At 37.8% G+C, this 25,712-nt stretch overlaps 5 protein-coding genes across 8 annotated transcripts; 2 read left to right on the top strand and 3 right to left on the bottom strand.

Annotated features, from left to right (window-relative positions):
- LOC133721772 (uncharacterized) lies at nt 1-2,151 on the bottom strand. Its single transcript, XM_062148493.1, has 3 exons — nt 1,996-2,151; nt 1,646-1,706; nt 1-301 (listed from the first exon to the last, which is right to left on the bottom strand). The coding sequence occupies exons 1-3, from the start codon at nt 2,056-2,058 to the stop codon at nt 78-80; spliced, it is 348 nt and encodes a 115-aa protein (XP_062004477.1). The 5' UTR covers nt 2,059-2,151; the 3' UTR covers nt 1-77.
- Nucleotides 2,152-5,035: 2,884 nt separating this feature from the next.
- On the bottom strand, nt 5,036-9,135 carry LOC133721770 (cyclin-H1-1). 3 transcript variants are annotated; one of them, XM_062148490.1, is made up of 14 exons: nt 8,984-9,135; nt 8,521-8,571; nt 8,046-8,115; nt 7,775-7,893; nt 7,592-7,665; nt 7,192-7,312; nt 7,042-7,110; nt 6,882-6,923; nt 6,594-6,671; nt 6,172-6,230; nt 5,909-5,993; nt 5,575-5,663; nt 5,405-5,480; nt 5,036-5,263 (listed from the first exon to the last, which is right to left on the bottom strand). In XM_062148490.1, the coding sequence occupies exons 1-13, from the start codon at nt 9,041-9,043 to the stop codon at nt 5,408-5,410; spliced, it is 990 nt and encodes a 329-aa protein (XP_062004474.1). In that variant the 5' UTR covers nt 9,044-9,135; the 3' UTR covers nt 5,036-5,263; nt 5,405-5,407. The 3 variants fall into 3 exon arrangements, with proteins under 3 accessions (XP_062004474.1, XP_062004473.1, XP_062004475.1); XM_062148489.1 differs by having other exon boundaries at nt 5,036-5,480; XM_062148491.1 differs by lacking the exons at nt 5,909-5,993; nt 6,172-6,230 and having other exon boundaries at nt 5,036-5,480.
- An 85-nt stretch (nt 9,136-9,220) lies between these two features.
- On the top strand, nt 9,221-12,704 carry LOC133721771 (cullin-1-like). Its single transcript, XM_062148492.1, has 9 exons — nt 9,221-9,329; nt 9,722-9,904; nt 10,072-10,168; nt 10,712-10,897; nt 11,032-11,079; nt 11,157-11,360; nt 11,442-11,519; nt 11,747-11,833; nt 12,430-12,704. Exons 2-9 carry the CDS (start codon nt 9,780-9,782, stop codon nt 12,535-12,537), a joined length of 933 nt encoding a protein of 310 aa, XP_062004476.1. The 5' UTR covers nt 9,221-9,329; nt 9,722-9,779; the 3' UTR covers nt 12,538-12,704.
- A 1,075-nt stretch (nt 12,705-13,779) lies between these two features.
- LOC133722695 (serpin-Z2A-like) lies at nt 13,780-15,102 on the bottom strand. Its single transcript, XM_062149567.1, has 2 exons — nt 14,869-15,102; nt 13,780-14,180 (listed from the first exon to the last, which is right to left on the bottom strand). The coding sequence occupies exons 1-2, from the start codon at nt 15,100-15,102 to the stop codon at nt 13,797-13,799; spliced, it is 618 nt and encodes a 205-aa protein (XP_062005551.1). The 3' UTR covers nt 13,780-13,796.
- Nucleotides 15,103-19,631: 4,529 nt separating this feature from the next.
- LOC133721780 (sucrose nonfermenting 4-like protein) lies at nt 19,632-25,557 on the top strand. Of its 2 annotated transcripts, XM_062148507.1 has the most exons (13): nt 19,634-20,461; nt 20,593-20,680; nt 20,950-21,132; nt 21,929-22,036; nt 22,143-22,202; nt 22,392-22,481; nt 22,982-23,116; nt 23,448-23,592; nt 23,664-23,837; nt 24,208-24,271; nt 24,377-24,446; nt 24,871-24,988; nt 25,096-25,557. In XM_062148507.1, the coding sequence occupies exons 1-13, from the start codon at nt 20,337-20,339 to the stop codon at nt 25,191-25,193; spliced, it is 1,458 nt and encodes a 485-aa protein (XP_062004491.1). In that variant the 5' UTR covers nt 19,634-20,336; the 3' UTR covers nt 25,194-25,557. The 2 variants fall into 2 exon arrangements, 1 of the variants encoding a protein (XP_062004491.1); XR_009852336.1 differs by lacking the exons at nt 24,871-24,988; nt 25,096-25,557 and adding an exon at nt 23,969-24,072 and having other exon boundaries at nt 19,632-20,461; nt 23,664-23,830.
- Nucleotides 25,558-25,712: the final 155 nt, after the last annotated feature.

Genomic DNA, 25,712 nt, shown 5'->3' with positions numbered 1-25,712 from the left:
TGTTCTCTATATCCATCAGCTCTTTATTCATTAATATGTTCATAAGCAGCAAGAAAAGCTAGCTAAATAGTGGATTCTCAAGTAATTTGATTAACAAAAGCTTCCACATAGCCATAACCATCATCAATATCAGGTCCTACCCAATAACCAAATATGATCATGTGGCTACAGGATTCTATATTCCTATGACAATACAAGATTTCGAAGAGAGGTTTTGAGGTTGTTGTAAGAAGATGTTGACAGCTTTGATTCAAAGATGATACGACTCCATTTGTATTGCATGAGGCAGAAGGCTTTGAGGCTGCAAATGTAATTCAGAGAGGTCAGCAATATAATCAAGAACAAAATTATCAATGTAAATATTCCTAATGCATTCAGCCTTATAGATTGCATCTTTGATAAGCATTTTCTTATTTACTTTAACAACAAAAATACCTGAGATCTACAGAGAAACTTTAAACACTGAATAATGAACAAACTTGGACTAAACTTTCAACACTTCACGATGAACTCATGTTGGAACACCCCAAGGTGACATACTCTTAGGAAGCTTGAGGTAACACTAATTCAAATACAGCCTCACCCTAATGTAATTAATGCAGTGGATCACTAGGTGCGCTGAAAGCCTATAAACATTGACATGGCATCAGACCACTAATCTTTATATGTTGTTTCACCTAAACATTTCACTAGCTAAAATTTCAACTTTAAGACAACAATGAATATTAGAATGAAGATCATCAGATTCCTTTGTCATAACAAAAAGAAGAGATTGTATCCTCAAAAACAATATGGATTCGATCAATATTAAGTAAATCTGATGAACAGACTATTAGGTTTCTAGTCTTGCTACATGTTTCTTTTATGAAAAAGAAGTCTTTGAATAAGATCATATCAATATAGAAGAGCCTGTGCTCTCTAAAACCAGCTCAGTAGATTTTAGGTTTATTTGTTCTATCCATCTCTTCCTCTTCTTCTTTCTTCTTTCCATTCTCTCAAGCAAGACTAAATATGGGCATATTTTGAGAAAAAACTCCCATTACATCTTTACCTCCTTGTCCACTCATTTGCTTAAGTTCTGTTTGCATTTGCAAGGCAAAATGCATTCTAGACATGTCTTATTTAGGGAAATTATTGTCAAGTCACTAAAAAGACCATCAATCCGCAGTATGCGGAAACTCATTCATATGATGCAAACTTTGCGTCGAATGACGCAATTAAAAGGCAGGAAAACCTTCTGCTATATTAAACTATTAGACCAAAATTTCCATGACAGTAACATGCTGTCAAGTGGAAGAGAATCACACAGAAAACCAATACCGAAGCATTTCAGATTACTAATATCTTCATAAAAGGTTACCCAATTTTCTGAGTGTAACTGGATAGCAAAACATGAATTGTACAACCTTTTATCCATCTAATAGGTTTAAGTAAACTTCTTTGGACAACCACCAGTATTGCACTGAAATACGACTCGATGCAAAATTTCAAATGCTACATTTAGAGCAAACTAAAGCAGTAAATTTCGACGCAAAATCAGTGAGACAATTAAACAGGAAGTTACTGAATACAAGAACTAATCATGTTTGAAGTTCCCTAGTAAACACAGTGGAATCTGAGATAACGTAGGTCAAAGAAGTAAAACCTGATCCCGAAATTCTTCGGCTTGAAACTCTAACCAGAGCTGATTTTGCCAGAGGTACTTCCTAAAGTTCAATAATGAGCATCAGTAGTAAACACATTACTCATTTTTACAAAACAACCCAAACTATGCAATCAGGGCATCATTATCTAAATACTAACAGTTTGCATACAATTATTTCTCATAAACAAGGAATACCCAGAAACTAGATTGAATCATTGGTTGTGTTAACATCAAAACCCAAGTGTTCTAACATATTTCACAGCAGCCCAGATAGTGGTTTGAAGTAAATTTGGGGAATGAAAGCTAAGTTTTTTTTTGTTGGGGAAGAGGTTTGGGAATTGAATACTTACATTAGTGAAGGTATGTGAAGCAGAGAGAGGTATAGAGAAGGTCATGGAGACGAGGCCCGCCATTCAAGCTTTCAAGTTTCAACTTTGAGTCTCGCCCTTTCTGCTACTCGGGGTTTACGAGGATTACAGGGTTTAGACTTTAAGAGCTTTAGTTACGGGACCAAAACGGCAGCGTTTTATCACTTTTTTCTTGGTCAACTGTCTAATTGAATCCCCTTTTTTCTTTTCTTTTCATTCTAAACAACAATCGAGTGCATTCTCCAAAAAAAAAAAAAAAAAAACAACAACAATCGAGTGAAATTGACTTCATTTTGCTTTCGGGGGTATGTGCCCTTTTAGAGGCAAGAATTTAGGGACATTCTTAGTGCGACTTCACTGTAATGAACAAAATAATCACACCAATTGCGGTTAGCTTAACTCATGTTAATCACTTTATGCCTGGCTCAAATCTAGAATCGGCCTTGATTTTGTTTTTGAGATGATATCTGATAGTAGAAACTAGTAGGGGTGGGCTCGTGAGACCGAAAATCGAAAAAAACCGCACCGATACCCGAACCGAAGCCGAACAAAACCGCACCGAAAAGCGAAAAACCGCACCGCACCGAATCTGGTCGGTTCGGTTTTCGGTTTCAGCCCGGCCGAAACCGAAAAACCGAATGTACCTAAAACGACGTCGTTTTGTATATGCAATATGCGGAAACCCTAAAAACCTAAAATCCTCAATCCGCCTCTCTCAGTCCCGAAGTATCGACCCATCCCTCATTCCCTCTCTCTCAGACCTCAGTCTCTCTGTCCCGAACTCGTTTCCATTTTCCAACTCAGCCCCGACCCCCGACCTCTCCCTCTCCCTCTCTCTCTGACCCCTGTTAGGCTAACAGCCCCGACCCCCGTCGCTACTCAGTTTCGAAGACGCGAAGCCTCACCTTTCTCTCGATCTGAGGTTGACAGCCTGGTAATCAAATCAACACATCTGGAGTCTGGACGATCTCGTCATCTCCCTCGCACACATCTGGTTGTCGTCTCCCTCGCTACTTCGCCGGAAGTCGAAGCTCTCTCCGGTAAGCATATTACTAATTCCCTTCTAAGCTAACTCTAATTTCACTTCAGTCTCTGATTGCTTTTCATCTTCAGCAAAACCCCATCGATCTGGGTTTTTTGATGTGTGTGGATCGTTTTGCTGGTCGTCGTCTCCCGCGCACCTTCGCCGGAACCAAAGCTTGGAATTGAGTAGTTTAGTTTCAGGTACACCTCTTTGATAACCGAAGCTTGCTCTCTGTCTCTTATGGATTCTTGTTTCTTGATTCTTTTTTATTGAAGTTGTTTCTTGAAGTTTATTGAAGTTGTTTCTTGAAGTTGTGGTGGCCGAGTAGTTCTTTGACAAATTTGGGATATGGGTTTCAGGTACTCTGCATTTGTTTTGGCCGAGTAGTTCTAGACTTGAGATTGCTGAAAATGAAGAGGCAAATGGAGAAATCTAAGTCATGTGGTACAATTTCGGCCTCAGCCCCGAAGAAATTGGCATCTTCATCATCTCAGGTAGCATTTTTGAGCTTCTTCTTCAGTTCTTCAATTTCAAGATTTTCAATTTTGGGTTGCTTGGTTTTCTTCTTTTCATTGCTTTGGAGCTTTTGTTGTTACCAGTCACTGCTCCATAGCCTTTGATCGATAGGTAAAAGACTGAGTTTACTAAGGTGAAAAAGAGAGGGGATATCTAGTTCAAGTAAGGGTCTAACGGAGTTAGAAAAGAGATTGAAAGAGAAGGAGCAAAAGAGAAGAGCAAAGAAAGCCGGGATCGTAAGCAACGATGTAGATAGATATCTTGGAGATCCTATTGAAGGAGATGGTGAAGGCTTTGACTTGTTGAATTGGTGGAGGGTGAATGGAGTTTGTAAATATCCTATATTGGCACGCATTGCAAGGGATATTCTAGCTATTCCGGTGTCGACCATAGCTTTGGAATCTTCCTTTAGCACGAGTGGGAGGATTATTGATCAATACCGTAGCTCCCTAAGTCCTAGAATGGTGGAGGCATTGATATGTACACAAAATTGGCTTAGGAGTGAAAATGTGTATCTACATCATATGCCTACTGTTGAGGAGATGGAGTTGTGTGAAGAAGCGGAAAGAGGTAATAGTTTCTATTTTCTTTGTTAAAGTTTTTTGGGTTAAATGAAGTTGTAATATTTATGTTATATATGATTGTATGTATTTTAATTCTAATGTTGTTCTTTTTATTATTCTCTTATGTTAATGTAGAGATGTTTAAGATGCCATGTGGAGCTGCAGTGGGGAGTAGTCGGAGCGGAATGTTACCTCCAAAGTCGAAGACTTCATCTTTCCGAGCTTGAGATCATGCTATTGCTCTCCTTCATATGTAGATGTTGGTTCATTCTTTTTGTGATGTTTAATATTTTAGTGAACTTACACATTTTTAATTTGTGAGGTTAGTGACTTAGCGTTGATGTAATTATGGACTGTTATAAACTTTGGACTCTATATTTTTTGACCATTTCATATGTTGATGACTTGATGCTAGAACTTGATGGACTATTAGATTATATGAATTGAATTATATGGAGTATGGAATTATAGATTATTGTCTATTGAAGTACAAAGCATGCATTAGTAAACTTGTAAACACGTTGTGATAAATTTTTATTACAGGTTTGAAGAAACAAAAACTTCTCGAGTTACAATACCAAAGAAGTATGAAGTATATTTGATTAAAAAAAAACGTAAAAAGTAAAAAAAAAAAAACCGCACCGAACAGCACCGATTTTAATTTCGGCGCCACCTTCTGAAAATAAAAAAACCGCACCGATTTTAATTTCGGTTCGGTTTTCGGTTTTGGGTCGGAACCGAACCCGCCCCTAGAAACTAGAAAATTCGTCCTCCACCAGGAGAGCTTTCTCTTGATAGATTTCATCTTTTTGCTAATTTTCCTTTGTGGTAATACGGAGGAATGTGATGCAAGTCTGATAACTTTCTTGGCAACGAAATTGATTTACATCAGTGGGATGTGCATCTTCTAAATGCCATAGATATAAATATGAGTGAATATATTGCATCCAGAATTCGTTTCTCCCGCTCAATCTTAACTGATTTAATTGATAGTACAACAATACAAAAGTGAAATGGAAGTGAAGGGCGGGTATTTAGAGAATGTTAAAATTTTCTCTCTTCTGCAATCAAATCCTTGGAGTGGAGCGTCTCCCCGAGCAAGACAAAACAGTACGATGTGAAAGACTGAGATCAGGAATCAGGAATCCTATACGACAAGAACAAGAAATTGCTTTGGAAACTCAGGCGAATAGTATGTAACATATGCTGGTATCCAAAACTGAACCACTAAACAGGGGCCAAACCCACAAAAGAACTCCAATCTAAACAATGTCAGAAACCAACATACATTTCAAGTTACATTTTGTGCTTCATTTGAACCCCTCTTGGACTTGTGCTTCGATTTCTTATCCCGTTTCTTGCTTCTGAAAAACAATCAAAGTTTTCATTAGCACAGAAAGGAAAGGGCACCACATTAAACACCATTATTTCCAAAGAAGAAAAGGGCAGAGAAAATACTCGTCACGCGAACTTTGACCCCAACAAGATTTCAGTTTCCGATTGATGTGCAGGATTTCCTTGTCAGAAGGAAATTTGTATCTCCTTACCTATACAGAGAGCCGTGAGAAAAGGCAGATTAGTTAATGAAATATGTGTTTTTACTGGCTTGATAAGTAACATCAGATAAACTCTTTAAATCTGAGAGTTTCTTATTAGACACTTAAAATCTGAGCTTAATTGTAGAGCTATATCATGAATAATCTTCACAAAATTCTGTGCTGCTATATTAAAGTAGAATTAAGTTTTCGTCAATATTTTATGTAGATTGCAACAAAGTTATATGAATTTATACCCAAGAATCAATTGCATTAAGGGATTCAACTAGCTCTGAAATGGTATGTGCAGAACTCTTACGAGAGAGCATGCTCTCCAGGTATCTGAAAACGACGTACATGAAAAAAGGTTTATCAGTATCAAACAACAACAAAATCCAAACCCCTCCCTATGTATTTGTTTATAAAGAGTAGAAACAGGGGGAACTCATCAAAGGGAACCTACATGGAAAGTTCAAAATAAGTAAACAAAACTCCAGAGATCCAAGTTTTAAATCAAAACCTGTCAAAGTCAACAACTCTGTGCACCTGATTTGCACTACGCAGCGCAGCCAAGGCCAACTGCATATAATTTAATTGGGAAAGTTAAAGAGGATGCATCTATATTTATCTCTGAGTGTACACATGTCTTTTGTGGGGAAAGAAAGAGCATGAGACAATATAAGTGAAAGAAGAAAAGAACAGTGCAGGTCACACTCTTTTACTTTGTCTTTCTGCAATATTATAATCAACATTTAAGACATGAACGACTTATTCCCAACTTTTCTAAATCACCAACTGCTCCTATTAAGTATCCCTTTCCAACAAAAACCTAACACTCAAAAACCTGAAGGGATAGAGTTTTCTGGTTTAAAGCAAAATTCACCAGTTCAGTTGCAAAACGTTAGATTTTTTATGTTTAAGAAATAAGGAGCCAGGATATACCTGCCCAGGAGGGAATAGAAGTGGTGCATCTGTGAGCATGATTTTATCAACATCCATCTTTGCAGTGTCCCGCAAAGTCTACAAATCATTATATCATACAGATAATTAGTTGGTTAAGCAAAAGCTAAAAGACCCACATAAAACTGAAGTTTACATTCCCAATTATTAAGAACCATTATATTGCACCCATTATCAGATACAGGTGTTGGAACTTTTGTCTCTGACAAACCAACATACAACTATTACTCTTGAACAGCAAAAATTTGAAATCTCAAATACAAGAGTTACCTGAAGCATTGGAAGCTGGTCATCCTCTAATCCGCAGGATTCCTGAAAATCAACATTAACAACTTCGTAAGGAAACTATAATGTATAGGGAAAATTATCAACAATGCACTACAGAAAACCAAAAAAGTCTGTATCTGAAGAGCAGGGACTAGAGTCAAACCTCCATATCATGGATAAAACCTTGAACTGAGCGATACGGTGCATAGACAATAAGATCAAATTCCAAACTCTGCAAAATAAAAGCATATTATATTGTGAAACTGGACAAAAACAAAATTGAACCAAAAAGAAATGTGTGGCACATCCATGCCTGATAAACTATCAACTCATTATTGAGTATCATTTGATGATCCTGTGAGATCCCCTTACCAAGCTCCTCTGCTGATACATGGCTTTCTTCTATCTTACAAGCCGCATATATACAGGTTAATCTGTGAAAAAGTGAATTAACTTACGTCAATCATCCACTAATAGTACATTAAATTAATTCTTGTCATCAAAGATGCTGTGAACAAATATAATGAAATGTATGATATCAATATTACTAACAATTATTTCAATGACATGATTATCTACAATGTCTCAATGTCTAACTAGATTTCTACCTTGAAGAATCAGAATTTTTATAGAATAACCTATGCATTAAACAAGGATATTAATGAATACAACCAAACATTCTTACAAAAACCATGGATATATGGCAAACTTACATTATATTTTTTGGTTCATGTTGCATAACTGACCATCTTAGATAAAACCTTTTAAAATATATGAGAGCTGTTGCCTGCAAATAGCCCATTGGACAGCGATAATGTCAAAGCTGATCGCATTTCTACTTTTCATACTGATCAATCTATTATTTCTTTTTTCTTCTGTAAAGAGAGACGACGTACCTGAACTTTATGAGGGAAATGAAAGTTGTTACACACTTCTTGAAGTTTAGTTTCATAAAATACTCTCATCAATTGCTCCTCTTCAATGGTAACCGCTTTTGGACGAGAATGCTTGTCAGCTGACAATTAGAGGGAAAAAAAAAATCAATGCCACTTAAAACAAGTTAACTATACTGAAGCAGAAAAAGCTAACTAACTAGTAAGAACCTAGGAGCTAAACTCAAAGAGAGAAACATTGGGGAGTTCGAACCAGTCACCAAAAGAGCATTACCATTCTCTTTTGCAATTTCGGGGTACGATAATGACCCGTCATCATTTACTTTCGCTAGTGCTACTCCATACTTCACCAAAAAACAAAAAAAAAACATTTCATTAGAAGCCAAGACTCGACAAATATGTCCTTTCTAGTCTTTCTATGGAAAAAGACAATGAGTATTAAAAAAATCTGAAACAACTAAGATTAATTAAAGGCCAAAATCAGTAGAAAAGTCTAATGTTATCCTCAAGCAAATAACTATAGATACTTCCCTGATTTCAATATAGCCTCTGATTACCTAAAGATCATCTCTTTACTATCTATAAGCGATTAAATGTGCAATGAATGCATTATTATATATGCTCTCATTCCAGCAACTAAGACAACATCATAAACCAAAATGGCTTGTTTCAAATAGACCACAATTCACGTGAATGCACGAACGGATAGCCATCTACACACAAGCAATGAAGCAAGACTCTGAACATACCTTTTCCAATGTTTTTATTGCTTGTTGATTCGCAGCCTTGTATTTTTCGGCCTGTACAAGAGAAAAAAAAAATGAAAATTTACCATCACAGACGAGTTTTCAAGTCATCTTCCATCACTTCCAAACATCAAAACCCAAACTCAAATAACCCCCATACCAAAAAAAAAAAAAAAAAAAAAAACACAAAAACTAACTCCTACACCCAGCTGCTTTTCCCTCTCGATTCACTTTCGCATTCCGCAAATTTTACATGACTAAACCAAAACAGTTGCATTTTTTTTTTTTTTTTTGCTTTGAATCAAACACACTATCGCAAGCAAGCAACTTTGATAAGCTGTCTATTTGGGTTTTCGTTCAATTTTCGCTTCCGGCTTAGTTGAAATAAAAAAAAAGTAACATCTAATAACCTTACAATCAAAACCCTAACAAACCCGAAAAGCCAACAACAAAGACGATCAATTACCAGCTGTTCGGGCGTGAAGATCCACTTGCTTCGGTGAGTCGAGGTCTGGAAATCGGCCATGGCGAGCGTCGGAAACCCTAGCTCAGTAGCCCTGCAGAAACAATGAGAAAGAGAGAGAGAGAGAGAGAGCGCCTGGGGGTTTATTTATAATTTTCAGCTTTCCTCCAAAAACGACATGTCGTTAATACTCTCCCCTCCCTTTTTCCCGCCCTTAAATTTATTTATTTATTAATTCTTTTTCTTCCTTTGCGGACCCCCTTCATATATAGTAGTAGTGATGAGAGAGGCCCCAAAAAATCACAGTAGAACGCAGCAAAATTGAGAGATCCCCGATTTCTGAGATCCGGTAGGTCCGAGATTTCCATCTCCTTCTTCTTCAAATTTTTGTGTTTTTTGTTCTTCAGTTTCTTTGAAATTTGCATTATTTAGAGCTTGTGGCTCTGTAGATTTTTTTTTTAGGGTTTCTGGGCTCTTGTTTTTGAGCTGTATGAAATTCTGGGTGTGGTTTGTGAAATGCCCTAATTGGAAGTTTCTAGGGTTTTGGTTGAACTATGCGGGTTTGGTTTGGTTGTAAATTTCCTGAAATTCGTCGAATGTGGTTAGAAATCTCTAATGAAGTGAATTTATGAAGTGGGTTCTCTAATGAAGTGAATTTATGAATGTGGTTAGAAATCTCTTAAACTCTATGGTCTGTATCAAAGTGAAGGAATTTACTAAGATCTTGCTTGATTGATGCAGATTGTTGTGACAGGGTTGTTTCTGAAGTATTGGAAGATTGAAGTGAAGTGTGCCGAAGATGCAGTTTATACAACTTGATGAAGGGTTGGTGATTATAGAAGAGGCGTTTCAGAAAGCAAAGAGGATTGTGGAAGGATACCCTGACACAAAGTTCACCTCTGAAGAATATATGAAGTTCCATGCGTATCCTTTATCGCCTGCAAGTTGTAAACCATCATGCAGACACATAGCAATGTGTATTTGTGTGTGTGCCTGTTTACTGGACATAGTTGCATGCATTTATGCAAAGGAGTTAATATAATTTGAAAATGATGGTTGAATGGTGGATATTTCTTTGACTCGTTCTTTAGATGTGTTTATACTTTGTGCTATAAACCTGGGGATGACAACAAGGCGTTGCTCCACGAAAAATTTAAGAAGAGCTTGGAAGAGACCATTAATTCCACGGTATGTGGTATTCTATTTCTAGTTGATTCATGTTATTATAGGTGTAACTATTATTTGGCTTTATGTTCTTCAGGAGTAGTTTCTTCTTTTCTCCATATAAGATTCCTATTCACATTAAATTTTAATTAGTTTGGATAGCTTAAAATCCCACCAAATTCAAGGCATTAGCTTTAGTTAAACAACTTGTATGGAATATCAACTTTGATCCTTTGTTTTATCTTTTCGAAACTTGTCAGTGACGTTGCTGAATAGTTAGTTCTTAATTACCTAGGATGATATTAAAAAAAAAAAAAACCTAGGATGCTGGTGGAGTCCATGAGTAGTATTGCCATACTAAAAAGTAAGCTCCAGAAGTTTCTATTAGAATAAATGTGGATAGATACTATTTTCTTGTAGCAATTTCTTTATTAAAAAGACAGAAAAATAAAAAGAATAATTCAAAAGGTAGTTGATTGATTGTTGTCTTGCCAACTTCTCTGGTTATCACTTGTGCAGTAAGAGACCCCTGTCTATTTCTCTACTAATTTTTCTCTTCTCTTTTAGGTACTGCCATCTTTAGCAGCCAAAGAAAATGAACTTCTGTTGAGGGAACTTGTGCTGATGTGGTCAAATTACAAGTTAATGGCTAAGTGGTTATGTAGATTCTTTGAATATCTTGACCGCTATTATAGCAGTTTTTGTTGTGGTGTTTCACTTGGTGAGACCTCGATTGATTGCTTCCGCAGTATGGTGAGTACTTACTATACGTTTTAAAGCAGTTCCCTTTTGTTGATGCATAGCATAACTCTGCATACATTCCTTCTCTTTCCTGTAGTCTAAATTGAACTGATTGGATGCCAGAAGTAATTCTCTTTTTCTTTCAGGTCTTCAACGTGTTGCATAGTAGAATTCAGGCAGCAGCAATGTCTTTGGTTTGTTTATTTGCTTCTAATGGTTTAATAGCTTAAGTCATATGTTTGGAGTTGTGTTTAACTTATATTTGCTACAGATTAATGAAGAGCGTCATGGGAAGCAGATTGATCCAAAGCTGCTGCAAGATGTCATGAGTATCTTTATGGAAATTGGCGAAAACAGATCAACATCATATTATGAAAACTTTGTACAGGCTATGCTTGAAGAAACTGCCACTTTCTACTCCCAATCATCTTCTCAGTGGGTGGTTTATGACTCGTTGACCGATTATATTCAGAAGGTTTTTCTTTTGTTCAATCCTTAAGGGTTTAATAAAACTATTGGATACAGTATATGTGATGGTTTACCCTTTATTCTGCAGGTGAACTGGTGCATAATGCAGGAAAAAGAAAGAGCTGGCCACTATCTACATCCCACATCCGTGATAAAATTAATACAGGTACCCCCTTTTGCTTTCTAGTGTGTGTTAATTCTGTGTTGGACTCCATAATTGAAACCCCTAGAACAGCTTCTTCATTTTACTATTTGGATTTTGGCATACTATAAATAGTGGTTTAAAGCATCACAGGGAACTAACAGGACAGGGTTCATGGTTATGAACTTATGATATTCAGTTGTGGTTATAGAATTGTTGCCATCTTGTGCTTATTCTAATTCCTAATGCAGGTTTTGCAATGCCAGTTGCTGGATATGAACGCACTTAAATTGGTTGAAAAGCTACAGTCTCAGAACTCCAGTCAACTGGATTATCAGGTGTGAAAAAACCTCCTAGAATTTCATTGCCACTAGTTGCTATGATTTGCAGTTAAGGAACTTTGCTATATTCTTGTAGCTGGCTTATTGCTTATATAATTTACTATTTGGATTTGCATTGATGTCTCATTTGTTGCCATTTAAGCTTAACAACCTATATAAAGGCCCCAAAAACCATAATAACTGATAAAAAGAAAAGGTGTCACTGACCCTTTTGCTCAAGCAGCGATCACCTGAAACAGATAACTAAAGAGCTGCTTGCTTATTTAACCAAATGGTTGTTACACAATGTGTTAGTATCTGTCTCTTGTTTACTCAGATAATATGCTGAACCTCGACCCAAAAATTTACCACTCAATGATCTGCAATTGATGCTACTGAGCTTGATTCTATCAGATTGATAAATTTTATTTCAGTTTCTGTGATGAATTTTTTCATCACTCATGTTCAAAATTGAGCATTGTTTACTGTCCTCATCATCATTAGTTCAAAGTACCTTTTTTAAAATTTTTTATTTTATTTTTTTATTTCAATCAACGCATAAAGTTCCAGAACTAATTATCTGTTTCTTATTTGCAATTGGGGATCATTTGTAGGAGATATTGTCAAAATGTGCCTGCTTAAGTCTCGGAGAGGAAAGCTCTGCACCAACTCTCGCGGAACATCTTTCTGCTTTAATGGCAAAATCAGCTCATATTCATTGAGTTTGTTCAGAATGACTAGGATACGGGTAGAACCGTAGAAGCACTGATATTATGGGGAGAGGGCAAACAACCCCTATTCATTTGTCAGATGTAGAATGGTTTTATGAAACTTTTGATCTTGGAATAAATTATAGCTCTCCTTAATCAAATGACAACGGTAACAGCAAGTGGGGTGTTTATACTGCTGCAGTGAATTTATTTGCCCAGCAAATCACAATAATCAAAATTCATGCCTGTGATTAATATAACTTCTTGTTAAAGGAATGGGCCGGATATCTGACTAAAGTCTTTCGGCTATCCAAGACTTTCCCATTGTCATAGCCCGTGCTTGCCTATTTCTGCCCAAAGACATGTCTTTGTTCTGTGATGTTCTGGCCTGCCCAATGTGAGACCCACTATTCTTATACTTGTGCCAATTCGTTCTTAAGCATTCACCTCAAAACCAATGAAAGAGATGAGACAATGATGATTATTGATGAGTGCGTCATATGTAAGCTCGAATCGTAAGTGGTTTAGATGTTGCATTTGAGATGACACTCCACCTAAATATATCATCTTTGGATACTATTTTGAGTGCATGGGAATCGGATTCCTTAACCGCCGACAGAGGTCTAACATGTAATCCCATCATGTGTGGTAGGTAACAACTATGAATCATTCTTTCAAGGCATGTATGAAAGCAACAGCAAGTTCACAACGAGATAGTTTCATCATGAGATAACAAAGTAAACTAGAAAATAAAATAAAATATCCCAAACTATAGGAGTAGAAAACATTACGAAAACCTAATTAACATGCTTACAAATTGGAACTACAGTGAAGCTTATCTCCAAATTAATTTACAATAATAATCAGCCTGCAAGAGGATTGAGCACCTGCCCCATGAACATGACCGTTCCGGTCAGGTAAGAGAAACATGAAGGGGTGATCAGCCACGAAGTCTTCTTCCTCTTCAGGCTTAGGGCTAGTTTGGGATTGCTGTGACTTTTAAAAAAAAACTGCTGCTACTGTGTTGTGAAAATAATCAGTTGTGAATTAAAACAGTTTCGTGTTTGATAAATAATATTTTTTAAAAGTGTTGTCAGTACATAAAACAACTGCAGTGTGTTTCGATCCACAATAGCTTCTAAAAGCAACTTCTAGGCTGCTTCTAAAATCTGCTGCCAGTGACCTATAACTTTCAATTAAAGCTGTTTTTTATTTATTTACCAAACACAATAAAATCTAAAATTTTGAACAAAAGCTGATTTTTTTAAAAGCTAAGCAATCCCAAATGGGCCCTTAGAGACCTCACCATCGCCAAAATACCTACGAGCACAAGTAGCAGCTGCAGCTGTTGTGCCATTTTCATCGACTTCTATTACAGCCTCATGAAATATGGCCATTAAATCACAACGCCCTAGTTTCTTCATAGCACTCGAAGCTTCAAACCCGGAAGACATCTTAAACTTTGGGATCAAGAATTTCCCAACCCCAACACGCCTGCAACCATTAAGATGGTGATCTAGAAATCCCAGCTCGGACCGGACTCTCTCAACCAGAGCCGGCAGCCAATCTCTTGCATCCGGAAGTAACCAGAACATGGAGAAACTTCGGGGGTCGTATTTATACGTGTCGGCCTTGAAGTCTTCAGGGCATCCTCTCTAAAACCAAGTCAAAAGACTTTGAAGCCGGCGAGAGAACCGATTGAGTGGTAATGACTGCTAGTCATGAAAGGCACTCCCTTAACTGAGTCCCCATCAGAAGGTGAAACTCATTGTTGATTGTTTTCGATGCATTGAAGTATCGATCATTCCACGTTGCTTTGAGTATAAGGCGTTTGCAAAGATGATCATCGTCGCAGTGTTGACTGATCCGGGAGGTCTGAGGGATATGAGGCCATTGGTCTCTTTCTCCACCCATGAATCCACTTTTTTTCTGACTAGTTCCGGATTGGTTTTGAAATCGACTTCATTTAGAGCAGCCTTGTAAAATCCAACACCACCTTTTTGTAACATTCTTGATGACAATATGGTCGACCCAAACACTGTTTGTGAAGTTCAAACGTGGCCCACCTCGGCTGGACGAATCGGCCAAAACCGGAGTGAGGAGATTGGAGGCGAGGGAGTTGAGGTCGTCGATGGACTTGGACTTTAGAAAAGAGAGAAACTGGCCATATGTTCTATGTTCTATGTTCCAGCCACTGATTTGGCACCCATATATAGTCATTATTGTCCTATGTTCTACATACTGTTTAATTATACTACACACTGATGAAGTGATGATCAATGACAGAAAAAAAACAAACCCACCAAATTTTCAGATCAGTGTGATACTATTCAGTATTGGCACTGATAGATGTGTGGTGGCTATTGAAGGGGTGCTATTGGGGAAATTTCTAGTAGTGTGGGAATGACTGCTAGGGTTTAGGGAGGCTATTAAGCTCGGGACGATGTGGATAGATAGCGGTGAGTAGACCATGTTCTTGTCCTTGAATTCTGTCTGAATGAGTTGCTTCGTTGGCTTCAGTGCGACGTCGGTTTGGTTGCTGATGGGTTCTTTTAAATTTAGATATTTGAGATTCATTTTGGCTGGGACAGTAGCGGTGCTTCGATCGATTTTTTGTGTGAGTTGAGCGACTCTATATATAACAACCCTAAACTTATGAAGGAGTATATATCCTATGTTTTCAGTAAGGAATGGAAATACTACTATGGATTCTCAAAATCAAAATTAACCATTAGTTTTTCACAAAAAAAAAAAAAAAAAAAAAAAAACTTTTCTTATTAGTCACGTAATACATACATTAATTTTTTTTTTTTTTTTTCGACAGAGTAATAGAGATTTCATTTAATCTCAAAGCCAGAACGGCACATACAAATAAACCCTATATGCTTGTACCCTAAATCAGTGGTCAAGCAGGTAAGGGAAAACGGGTACCATCTACTAGTACAATGATGCTCATTTGAATTTTACGAGCCTACACAACTACAAATCTCAGCGTACACTAAGAAAACTATTTCGAATCTCCCTTCGTCAATGCACTCAATTGTGGTACTCCAGGAGATTCATTAACTTGGTGTAAGAAGAAACCATAGCAATATAGACTAAAGCCCAGTAATAAAGCAAGCCTAAACTGGGCCAAAACCCACTACTTTCCCCGAACAAACTAGGGAGTTATTGGAATTAAAAAAAAAAAAAACCTTAAAAAACCCTAAAGCCCAAAAGAGAACCCTAACCCAAGGTCCAGCAGTACTGGAATGATCCAAGCCCAAAACGTCATCACGCCCTCACATTAGGAGATGGCACCGCCACTCGACCTCGCCGCCATCGCGTCTTGACCCGTACCGCCACGTCCCATGCTGCCTCAGCCTCCGCGACTCGTACCGCCATGCTGCCATGGTACCACGCCACCTCGACCCAAGCAAACCGGCCCGCACCACTACGAAACCAACGACGATGCAGCGCACCAGATCATAGCCTCCACGAGCCAAACGTCTAACGCCGGTCCTGGAAACCCACGACGAAGCACCAATACTCACTGTGATTCAGAGACGACGGTCAGAGACTCCACCAAAACCAACATACCGCGACCTCAAGCGGAAACCTCTCTCCCAAGAAAGCTCCTGGGCAAATAGCATCAATATCTCGTCCGGCAGCAGACCCCGACACGTCCGCGAGGCCAGAGGCCAGCGAAGACGTCCGGGTGCCACCGAACAGTGCTGATCTGCACGTACACAGACGCCGCCGGCCTTAAGAGTTTTCTCACGCTAGAGAGAAAAACATTTGAAGAATTTTTTGAATAATCACATACATTAATATATTAGGTGCTATAGCTGGGTCAAAAATTAACATTTAAGAAGTGTAGGGTTGAGTGCTCTTCAACTTCTTGAGCTATTACTGAACTTATAACCCCAACTTTCTTCTTGAGCTATTGAGAAAAGTATGTACGAAGAGGTTCAAATTGATTGAACATAAACCTGAACTGTCATGCCTGTGCCTAAAGCCCTAAATCATGGTGTGGTTATCCATCTTTCATTGTAAGAGACCAAACCGTTTGCCTCTCACAAATTGACACCTAAGCACCTCTGTCATGTTATCCAAGCAAGCCTGTTGGTCTTTATCGTGACAATCCTCAATGATTTCTTCCTGAATAATCAATCCCTTTCGTTGAATGTGCTGCAGATGTGATTTTGGTATAGCTAGCCTCGTAGAGTCAGCATGATGTTCTAAGGCGGTGCCAATTGCACGGTCTTTATGTGTCTAAGGTGGCCGGCTTGCCGGAGGAGTGCGGTAGCATCTTTGTTCTCTCTCGCAACCTCTTGAATAATTCTGTGCAGGCGGATGTAGACATTTGGTGTGGTTGCATTTAGATTGATCTCCTTTTCGAATAGGACTGTAGCCCATGTGAGTTGCATCAATAACTTGAGAAGAAAATAGCTAGCAAGCAGAGGAGGAGCAGCATTTCAAGGGAAAGAGGACCATGCTTGACCATTTTCCTTGGGTGAAGCCATTTACATTGAAGTTGAAGTTTTGCAAATGAAAGGTAGACTGTGATTTTAAGTCGGTATTTAAAAATACTCGCACTACAATTAATTGATGGAATAGTAATTCCTTCCTGGCTATATTGTTTCTATGCAAGCATTCCTATAATCAGGTCCTTCCTATAAAAACATTTGATATCTCTTAAATATACATCAAAGCCTTAATTTCAGATAGCAGCTACCATTTCTAATTGCACTGTTTCTAGCTATATGCATCAATACCTTATTCATGGCATCTAAAGCCTGGCCTCAGTATTGTTTAATTTTGATGTATCCAATTTAATTGGAGAGAGAGATATAAAGAGAGAGGTGGCGGTACCATGCGCGCCGAGAGAGTTTGATCTCAAAGAAACACGTTGCCGATGAACTCAAATCATTTTCTGTTTTTAGTTTATGAGTAATTATTATATGGTTTAAGATCAAGATCACTAAGCAGCAACACGTGAATATAAGGGTCAAAAATAATTGAGGAAAAATAGACCAATACTAATCAAAGTAAGGTCATATAGACCAATTAAGCTATTTTAAAATACGGACACACGTGATAACTTAATAATTTTTTTGAGATTATAAGTAAATAAGGGCAAATTGGGTAAGTTACAAAAGAAACTAAAGAAACTGTAGTTCGACATAATTGCTGACATAAATGCTTTTCTGCCACAAAATCCCAGTACAGTTTTTGTTTCTGGGATGAGTCTTTGTATGGCTAAACTCCCCAGATAATTCTCGGAAAGGAGAGAGATCCTTTTCTTCTTTGGGCCTCTGGCAAAGGGGACTGGAAAGTAATTTCACATGGCTTTGCGCAGAGAAAACAGTGTTCAAAAAAAAGAAAAAGAAAGGGGGACTCCCACGGTGGCGGAGGATGACTGGCAAATGATTGGCGGGCAGGAATGGACCCACTCTGATGGCAGTGATTCTGTGGGCCCCACAGACACATCACCTCAGTCGTCAAATCGGAGGATTTAACCCAATACCCGACGGAAGGTCCCGACCCGTCAGATCTCATTTGAAAAACCAGTCCATACTCCTCTTGATTGAATTCATGAAAATTGAACGACACATGTTTCCATGTTTTCATGTTTTTTTTCTTCTTTTTTCTCAAAATTTGTCTTTTTCCTTTTGGTTCGTGGTACTGTAGTGTAATTCCGACTCTAATTGGTTACGTAATTTTTATTTATTTAAAAGCTGTGAATTGTGATCCGTGTAATGGCGCGGTTTTGTTGTGTGAAAGCGGTGAAGATTTTTAGGCTTAGGAGTTATTTTAGAGTTTCTTTCATTTCTCGTGTAGATTTTGATGAAGTTCTACTAACGTCATCGCGCATTCTCTTTTTCTTTTCACTATTTGTATTGTCTTTTATGAAAATAGAAAGTCATTGAAGTTGATTTTTGTACGTTGAAGTTAGTGGAGGCACATGACACGACATGATTGTAAATGGCTGAGCGCCTTTTCATCGTCAAGATTAGAGCCTTATTTTATTATCACATTTCATTGTAGATGATCACAGTTTCTGACTTTTTTCTAATTCTGGCATTAAACTTGACCTTCTAAATAGCATATCAGTAGCTATTCAAAGATGTTGATTGATGCCAACTCAATAACCCATATTATTTCGTTAATGAAAATTGCAAGATTCTTTTGATACTAAAAGCGATCAAACATGACCTACTTTTACTCATGAGTTTATTCGATGTCATTTAAGTGGAGCACAGATCTCGAGAGAAATCGGTTTTTCAGTATATTTAATCTATTCGTTACGCAATTCTCTTAATGAAAAGTCGTGATGAAGAAATAAAGTTGTCACGTAATGTCCCCACAATTTTCAATTTCAGTCTCTTTCCCTTCAATTGCACATAAAAGTTCCCTCTCTAGGCCAACAAAGGTTGGTTCAGTCGTCCTTACGTGTTGGAGCTCCCATCCAAGTTCAAATCCCGCTGCCGACCATCCTTTATTAGTGGGTAATCTAGAAAATGTCCTGCATAATTCCATACCAATGGGCTGAGCTAGGACACTGACCAGTTTCATAAGTCCTGTTGGGTCAAGGTCGTAGGTTTACCCTGACCTTAGTAGTGTAGGAAAGCCTCCCTCTTACCTGAACTTTTCTTATAAAAAAAAAAACAAAAAAGTTGTCTCACTAGTCTAGTCTTCTTTCCTCATCATAAAGAGAAAAAAAGAGTTGACAACTCAACAAAAAAAAAACAGCCTCATTTTGATTATAGTGATTAGTTGATTGTTAGGTTTATTACTTTTATCCAACAACAGGGTAAAATCATATTCTTGTTAACTTGAAAACAAAATTTTCAATTTTCAAACAGGTTCATTCTGCAAAACACTTGATACTTGGAGGATGCATTAGCCAATGTTTGGTCCTTTTGGAGTGAAAAAGGACACAAATGCTGCTTTAATAATAATGGGTGTTCTGGAAAAATTTCTCTTTTTTTGATAGGAAGAAATTTGCCCTTTTCACCACCAAAGAAAAGAAAATTTCTTCTTTTTGTGTCACCATCATTAAAAACTAACCTACTGCCACCATAATAATTGTCCTCTCTGTTTTTTTTTTCCTCTCTTTCTTTTGGGGTCCTGTTTGGAGGTTTCCCGTAAGATTCTTCACTTAGAGGACACTTTTGAAGATCCAAACCAATCCCATAAGGCCATAATAAATGCATACCCTCTTTCACAGTCTTACCCATTCCTTCACAATTAGGTTTTCTTCTTCTTATTCTTCAACCATGTCTCTCTGTTTCACAAGCTATTGCACCTCACCCACTTCCATAGTTGGGTTCTGAACCAAAGTTTGCGTCTTGGTTTGGATTTGGTGGTAAAGTTTGAGTCTTGGGGTGGATCAGGGATCGAATCTGGGGGAGATATCAGAGGCGTTTTGTGAAGGGTTTTGTTGACTTTTTGGAACAGAGAGTTCGATCAGTGAGAAAAGTTTTCAGATTTCGTGGAATGGTGCATGAGGATAATAACAGTGTGTGTGAATTAAAGTGAAAAGCTTTTGGGGTTTTGGGATTTGAAGTCTGGGGTTTTGGTTTTCAGGGTACTTGCATGTGTATGCTTTAAAAGGGTCCTCTGCTCAGCTGTGGAGCATCCCTATTGTACTAAGCAATACAAAAAAAAAAAACAGGGGTTGGGGATTTGATGTTGGATTTGAAAAGAGATAGTGGATTGTGATAAACAGTAAGTAATTGGTTGGTGGAGTTGGGTTTTGAGTTTTTGGAGTCTGTGGATTGTTTCTGTGAAAACATTATAGTAAGGTTTATCTAAATTGGTGGGAAATGTTTGGTTCTGGTCACGGTACGGCATACCAGAGCAGTGGACTTCAAGGACCGATTTTAATTCCGACCCGGTTCGTCTGGCCTTATGGGGGAAGAAGGGTGTTTCTCAGTGGCTCTTTTACAAGGTGTGGGATTGCAATGGTTTTTGTTTTTGACTCAAAATTTCACTGTTTGTTCATGTTGTTTTGTTTCCCTTTTCATGTCAGAGTTGAATGTATGATTTAGTATGTGATATCGGATTTGCTGAACCTTACAGGTGGTTAGAACATATACCTATGTCTCCAATGGAGGGGTGCCCAACTGCGTTTCAAGTTGTTTGGAACTTAACGCCTGGATATCACCAGGTTTTGTATATGCTAATTAATTGAAGCTGTTATTACTAGGACAAACACTGTTCTTACTGTCTTAGGCTAGTAGTACTGTAATGATTGGCTTTGCTATGAATGTCATTACGAAACAGGATGCCGGATTCATGTTCCAACACTGTTTATTTGTGTGCTCATGATCTGGTCTTTAAATTCGCTGAAGTGGAATAAGACACTGTCTCTTTACTAGCGCGTGATATTTTATGAAGAAGTCTTGTGCTGATATTGGGATCTGTTGTTTGTTTCAGTACAAGTTCTTGGTTGACGGAGAATGGCGACATAACGAGCAACTGCCTTTTGTCACTGGGAATTGTGGAATAGTGAATACCGTCTTTCTAACTGGGGAGCCAGATACAGTTCCTACTAGTTTCAGTCCCGAGACTTCTGACAGATCCAATATGGATGTAGATAACGAAGTCTTTACGCGTATGGTAAGTTTCTGTTTGCGTGTACGTCAAGGACCTATGAACTGTCCTGTTTCTTACTTCCTTTTTTATTGGGTAACCAATGCTGTCACCACTATAGTGGATGTTTCCATCACCATCACTCATCCACACACACACAAATAGAAAGATTACTTGATAGAATTTTGTCAAAGATGTGTAAATAGGACATGAATCCTTCCAAATAGATTAATAGGTTATGTGCCCTATTCTCTGATGGAAGTCTCTCATAATGATATTCTTTAGTTCATAGAAATGGATTATTGTAGAGAGATTGGCAATGTTGACTATCTTGATAAAACTCGGATATGTGGTAGGCTCTCCAATTTCACCAAATAATTAAGGAACAACCATGAAGAGAAGGCCGTATCTAATTAAATGACTTCATTTTTTATAGATCCTTATATTTTTATTTTTTTAAAAGTACAGTAGTTACCTCTGTTTGTTCTATAGAAAGTTATTATAGATCAACTTTCTTGAGAAACGGTACACTATGCAAGAGGTAGTATGAGTTAAGTTCAGTGTCTGATTGGACCTTTGGACAAGGATAGAATGCCAAAATGGTGATTTAAGATTTTAGAAGCATCATCACAATACTTAGATCTCACATTGAAGGATCCAAAATGTTAACCTCTTACAAGACAGATAAAATGCTTTGATAGGATAAAAGACTGATAGGTAATTACAGAGAACTTCTGATGCTATTGTTGATATTTATCTTTGTACTTTCTTCACTATTGTTTTGCAAACAGAGTAGGTCATGCTGTTAGTTGGTATCTTGCAGGAAGTAGCTCCAAGGATCTCAGCGGCTGAATTGGAGGTCTCTCGGCAGCGTATATCAGTATTTCTATCCACACATACTGCTTATGAGTTGCTTCCTGAGTCAGGCAAGGTTTGAAAGCTTTACCCTTCTTTAGGCTCTGTTTGTGGTCCTGTATTACGATTTGACCACTTTAATAAAGTAATTATCATTTTTATTTCACTTGTCTTAACTGCAGGTCATTGCCTTGGATGTCAATTTACCTGTGAAAGAAGCATTCCATATCCTACATGAACAGGTGAGTGTCTTATGCACAACTTACAGTGCTCCCACACAAAACCACAAAAGACAGGACAGAACTCCAAGTCCCCAGCTGTCCTAATTTAATTGTCTTCTTCTTTTCACAAAATTTTCTTGGATTTCTGTGCTGTTTAAAGGATTGTGGCTTGTACTATAGTTTTTGGTTTCTAATTTCATTTATCTTCAGGGAGTACCTGTGGCTCCTCTCTGGGATTTTGAAAAGGGACAATTTGTAGGAGTTCTTAGCGCATTGGATTTCATCTTAATATTGAGAGAGGTGTGTTTTAATTAAATTTCTGCCATTCCTTTTTAATTGCAAATATATACTTATGCCAGTATTAGATGAATTCAAGAAAAATTGTAAATACATGTATATGTAATCATATATGAAACGGGCATCGTGGGTTGGTCTCCAGAGTAACTAAGATGCTTCTGAGCCTCATCTATGTTTGAAGTTGAGGATATGCCACTTTCTCTGTTGCAAACCCAAATGACAATTGCTTTGTTGTGAAACTTTCTTTATTGAACCTTCATAAATTCATCTATCATCTGCCTGGCACCACCAACGACTAACCTAACAAGGGATCTATTCTCTCCTTTCCCAAATCTTGCTAGAGTCAAATTATATGAAAATTAAAAGTTAAAGAAGAGTCAGAAAACTAATGCCACCTTTCCATGTACCTTACCTTTTCTCAGTTACACATTTCCTTTACCACATAAACCACTCTTCTTAAGTCTCCTTACCGTGAAAAATGTTTATAATTTGTGCACCTATAGCTTGGGAATCATGGGTCAAATTTGACGGGGGAAGAGCTGGAGACTCATACTATAGCAGCATGGAAAGAGGGAAAATTAAATTTGAACAGACAACTTGATGGAAATGGGAGATGCTATCCACCACATTTGATCTCTGTAAGTGCTTCTCGAGGTCATATTTTAAAATAAACTGCTATCCCCTGCAATTGAATCATTTTTTTATTTATGCCATCGAAAAAAGAAAAACTTATTGCTATATGCTGTCTATCTTTTGAAAAAACTGGAAATGTTGTACTTTATTTTGTCTGGATTCATATGTGGAGCAAATACTTCTTTTGACAAGTCTCAGATTTTGATATGTGCAATACATATGTATTAAGGCCCTGGAGGGTAGTTAGAATCTGCATTGTCCTTTCTGATTGGTGCTGAATTGTGAAACCTGGAGATCTTTGTTTCAAAACTCATATATGTAGTGCTTTGCATCTAGGCCGGGCCTTATGATTCTCTCAAAGAAGTTGCTGTCAGAATTCTGCAAAACAAGGTGGCCACAGTTCCAATTCTTCATACTTCCTCAGAGGATGGTTCATTTCCACAGCTATTGCATCTTGCCTCCCTTTCGGGAATATTAAAATGTAAGCTTTTCTCCATTACTTTAGTCAAGGATATATGAATATTAATTACTAACCTGTGATATAATTTTCAGGCATATGCAGGCATTTCAGACATTCTTTAACCTCCTTGCCAATACTCCAACATCCTATTTCAGAATTCCCTATAGGTACATGGGTTCCAAATATTGGGGAGTCAAATGGAAGGCTGCTGGCTATGTTGAGACCAAATTCATCTCTTGCTGATGCCCTGTCTTTGTTGGTACAAGGTTTTTCTCTCTCTATATGTCTTCTATCTTATCGCAGATTTGTTATCTTGAATTGTTATTCTAAATCTTTCATGGCTACTAAAGTAGTTTCTGTTCTTCCCGTCCCTCCTCCCTCCTTATCTGGCGGCCAGTCCTGGTCATTAGCCTGTTACGTTATTAGGTTCTGTTTGGGAATGTGCTACTGGAAATTAGGGAAATCACATCCTGTTGAGGTTGTGATACTTTATGCTATTAGGTAGATGGAATTTTATGAAATGTACATCTTGATTACGGTTTTTATTACACTTCGATTCTAGAATTAGACACATGTTTTTATCTACAACCAGTCTTGGTTCTACTTGGCTAATACTATTGCATATTCCTTTTGCAGCTGAAGTTAGTTCAATACCCATAGTGGATGACAATGATTCGTTGCTGGATATTTATTCACGAAGGTGATTTGATGTTTTCATTTACTTTCTTGACCAAGTCTTATGTACATGTAGTTACTTTGTTCCTTGACTAATTGTGGGATGTGCCATATATATTATCCTCCACAGTGATATTACTGCTTTGGCAAGAGACAAAGCTTATGCACAGATTCGCCTTGATCAATTGACTATCCATCAGGTAATTGCTAAATACAAAGGACTGATGAGGCTTTTACATGTGGGATTGTGGTGATCAGCCTTTTCAGTAGGATAAAAAAGTAGTATACTTGAAAGTGCATGACCAAATTAGGTTTATGTGGTTCTGTAAATGATGGAATTTCAGGATGGAATTCTAGTTTAAACATAAAGATATCACAACCTACTGCCAGGGACTAGGGAGATGCTATATAAGTGAAGAGTTTACAAGAGTCTAAATACCAATTCCAAAGACAACATTAATTGCTGCAAAAAGTTGGTAAACTTTTGCATCATTAGAACTGTGCACACACTTGCACAAACTTTGAGAATATAAGTGCTTGGTAATAGTAAACTTTAGGCACAGTATTGAAGGTGTCTGCATTTCACTTCTCTGAGAACTCAATGTGCTTGTCTGCATTTTGTAGACCTTGCAACTTGGGCAAAATGCAAATTCTCCTTATGGCTTCTTCAGTGGTCAGAGATGTCAGATGTGTTTGCGATCTGATCCTCTGCATAAAGTGATGGAGCGGTTGGCGAATCCAGGTATACTGCCGTCTCTCATCGGCTTTTGCTATTTTAAGACCCCTATCTTTTGATTAGCCTATTAGACGCAATTTTTTCAAACTCCTTTGTGCTTGAAATGCTTTCAGGTGTGAGGAGACTTGTGATTGTGGAGGCCGGAAGCAAGCGTGTAGAGGGCATCATTTCATTGAGTGATGTGTTCAGGTTCTTGCTAGGTTTAGCTTGAGTCTGCTCTGCGACGGTGAATTTGGAGGCCATTTTTTTGTCCTCTGGACACTTTTTATGTGTTACACATGCCAAATGGGTTCCTTTAATCCCTCAAAAGTTATGAGGCCTATGTTTCTGAGCCCCCCACTTTAGGATAGGAATTTCAAGGAGAAAAAAAGAGAGAAGAATCTGTAAATTGTGAGATTCAATTTTTTTCCCTTTCATTGGTTTAAACCTATAATTATCAACTTGGGTGTTAATATCTAGTTTGAATGTCCTTTTTCTTTTTGGGCAAAGTTGAAGTTACCCTAAAGGAAAAAGAGATGAAACCAGTGTTGTGCAAACATGCTTCTAAACTAATGTCTTATATTCTTCGATAGTCACTGCAATTGCCACTTTTCAAAAAAGCTGTAGTATTAAAAAAAAAGGAACTTTTAGTTGTAAAAGTGTTTCACATAAACTGAAAACTCAACTTTCCTCCTATTGCATTATGACTTACGAGCAGAAGATGGTTATAGTTGAGAACGGACTTATGTAT

Source organism: Rosa rugosa, chromosome 7 (genome assembly GCF_958449725.1).
Source record: "Rosa rugosa chromosome 7, drRosRugo1.1, whole genome shotgun sequence".
Lineage (NCBI taxonomy): Eukaryota > Viridiplantae > Streptophyta > Magnoliopsida > Rosales > Rosaceae > Rosa > Rosa rugosa.
The sequence above is the reverse complement of the archived record's forward strand: the minus strand, read 5'-3'. Positions and strand labels throughout refer to the sequence as shown.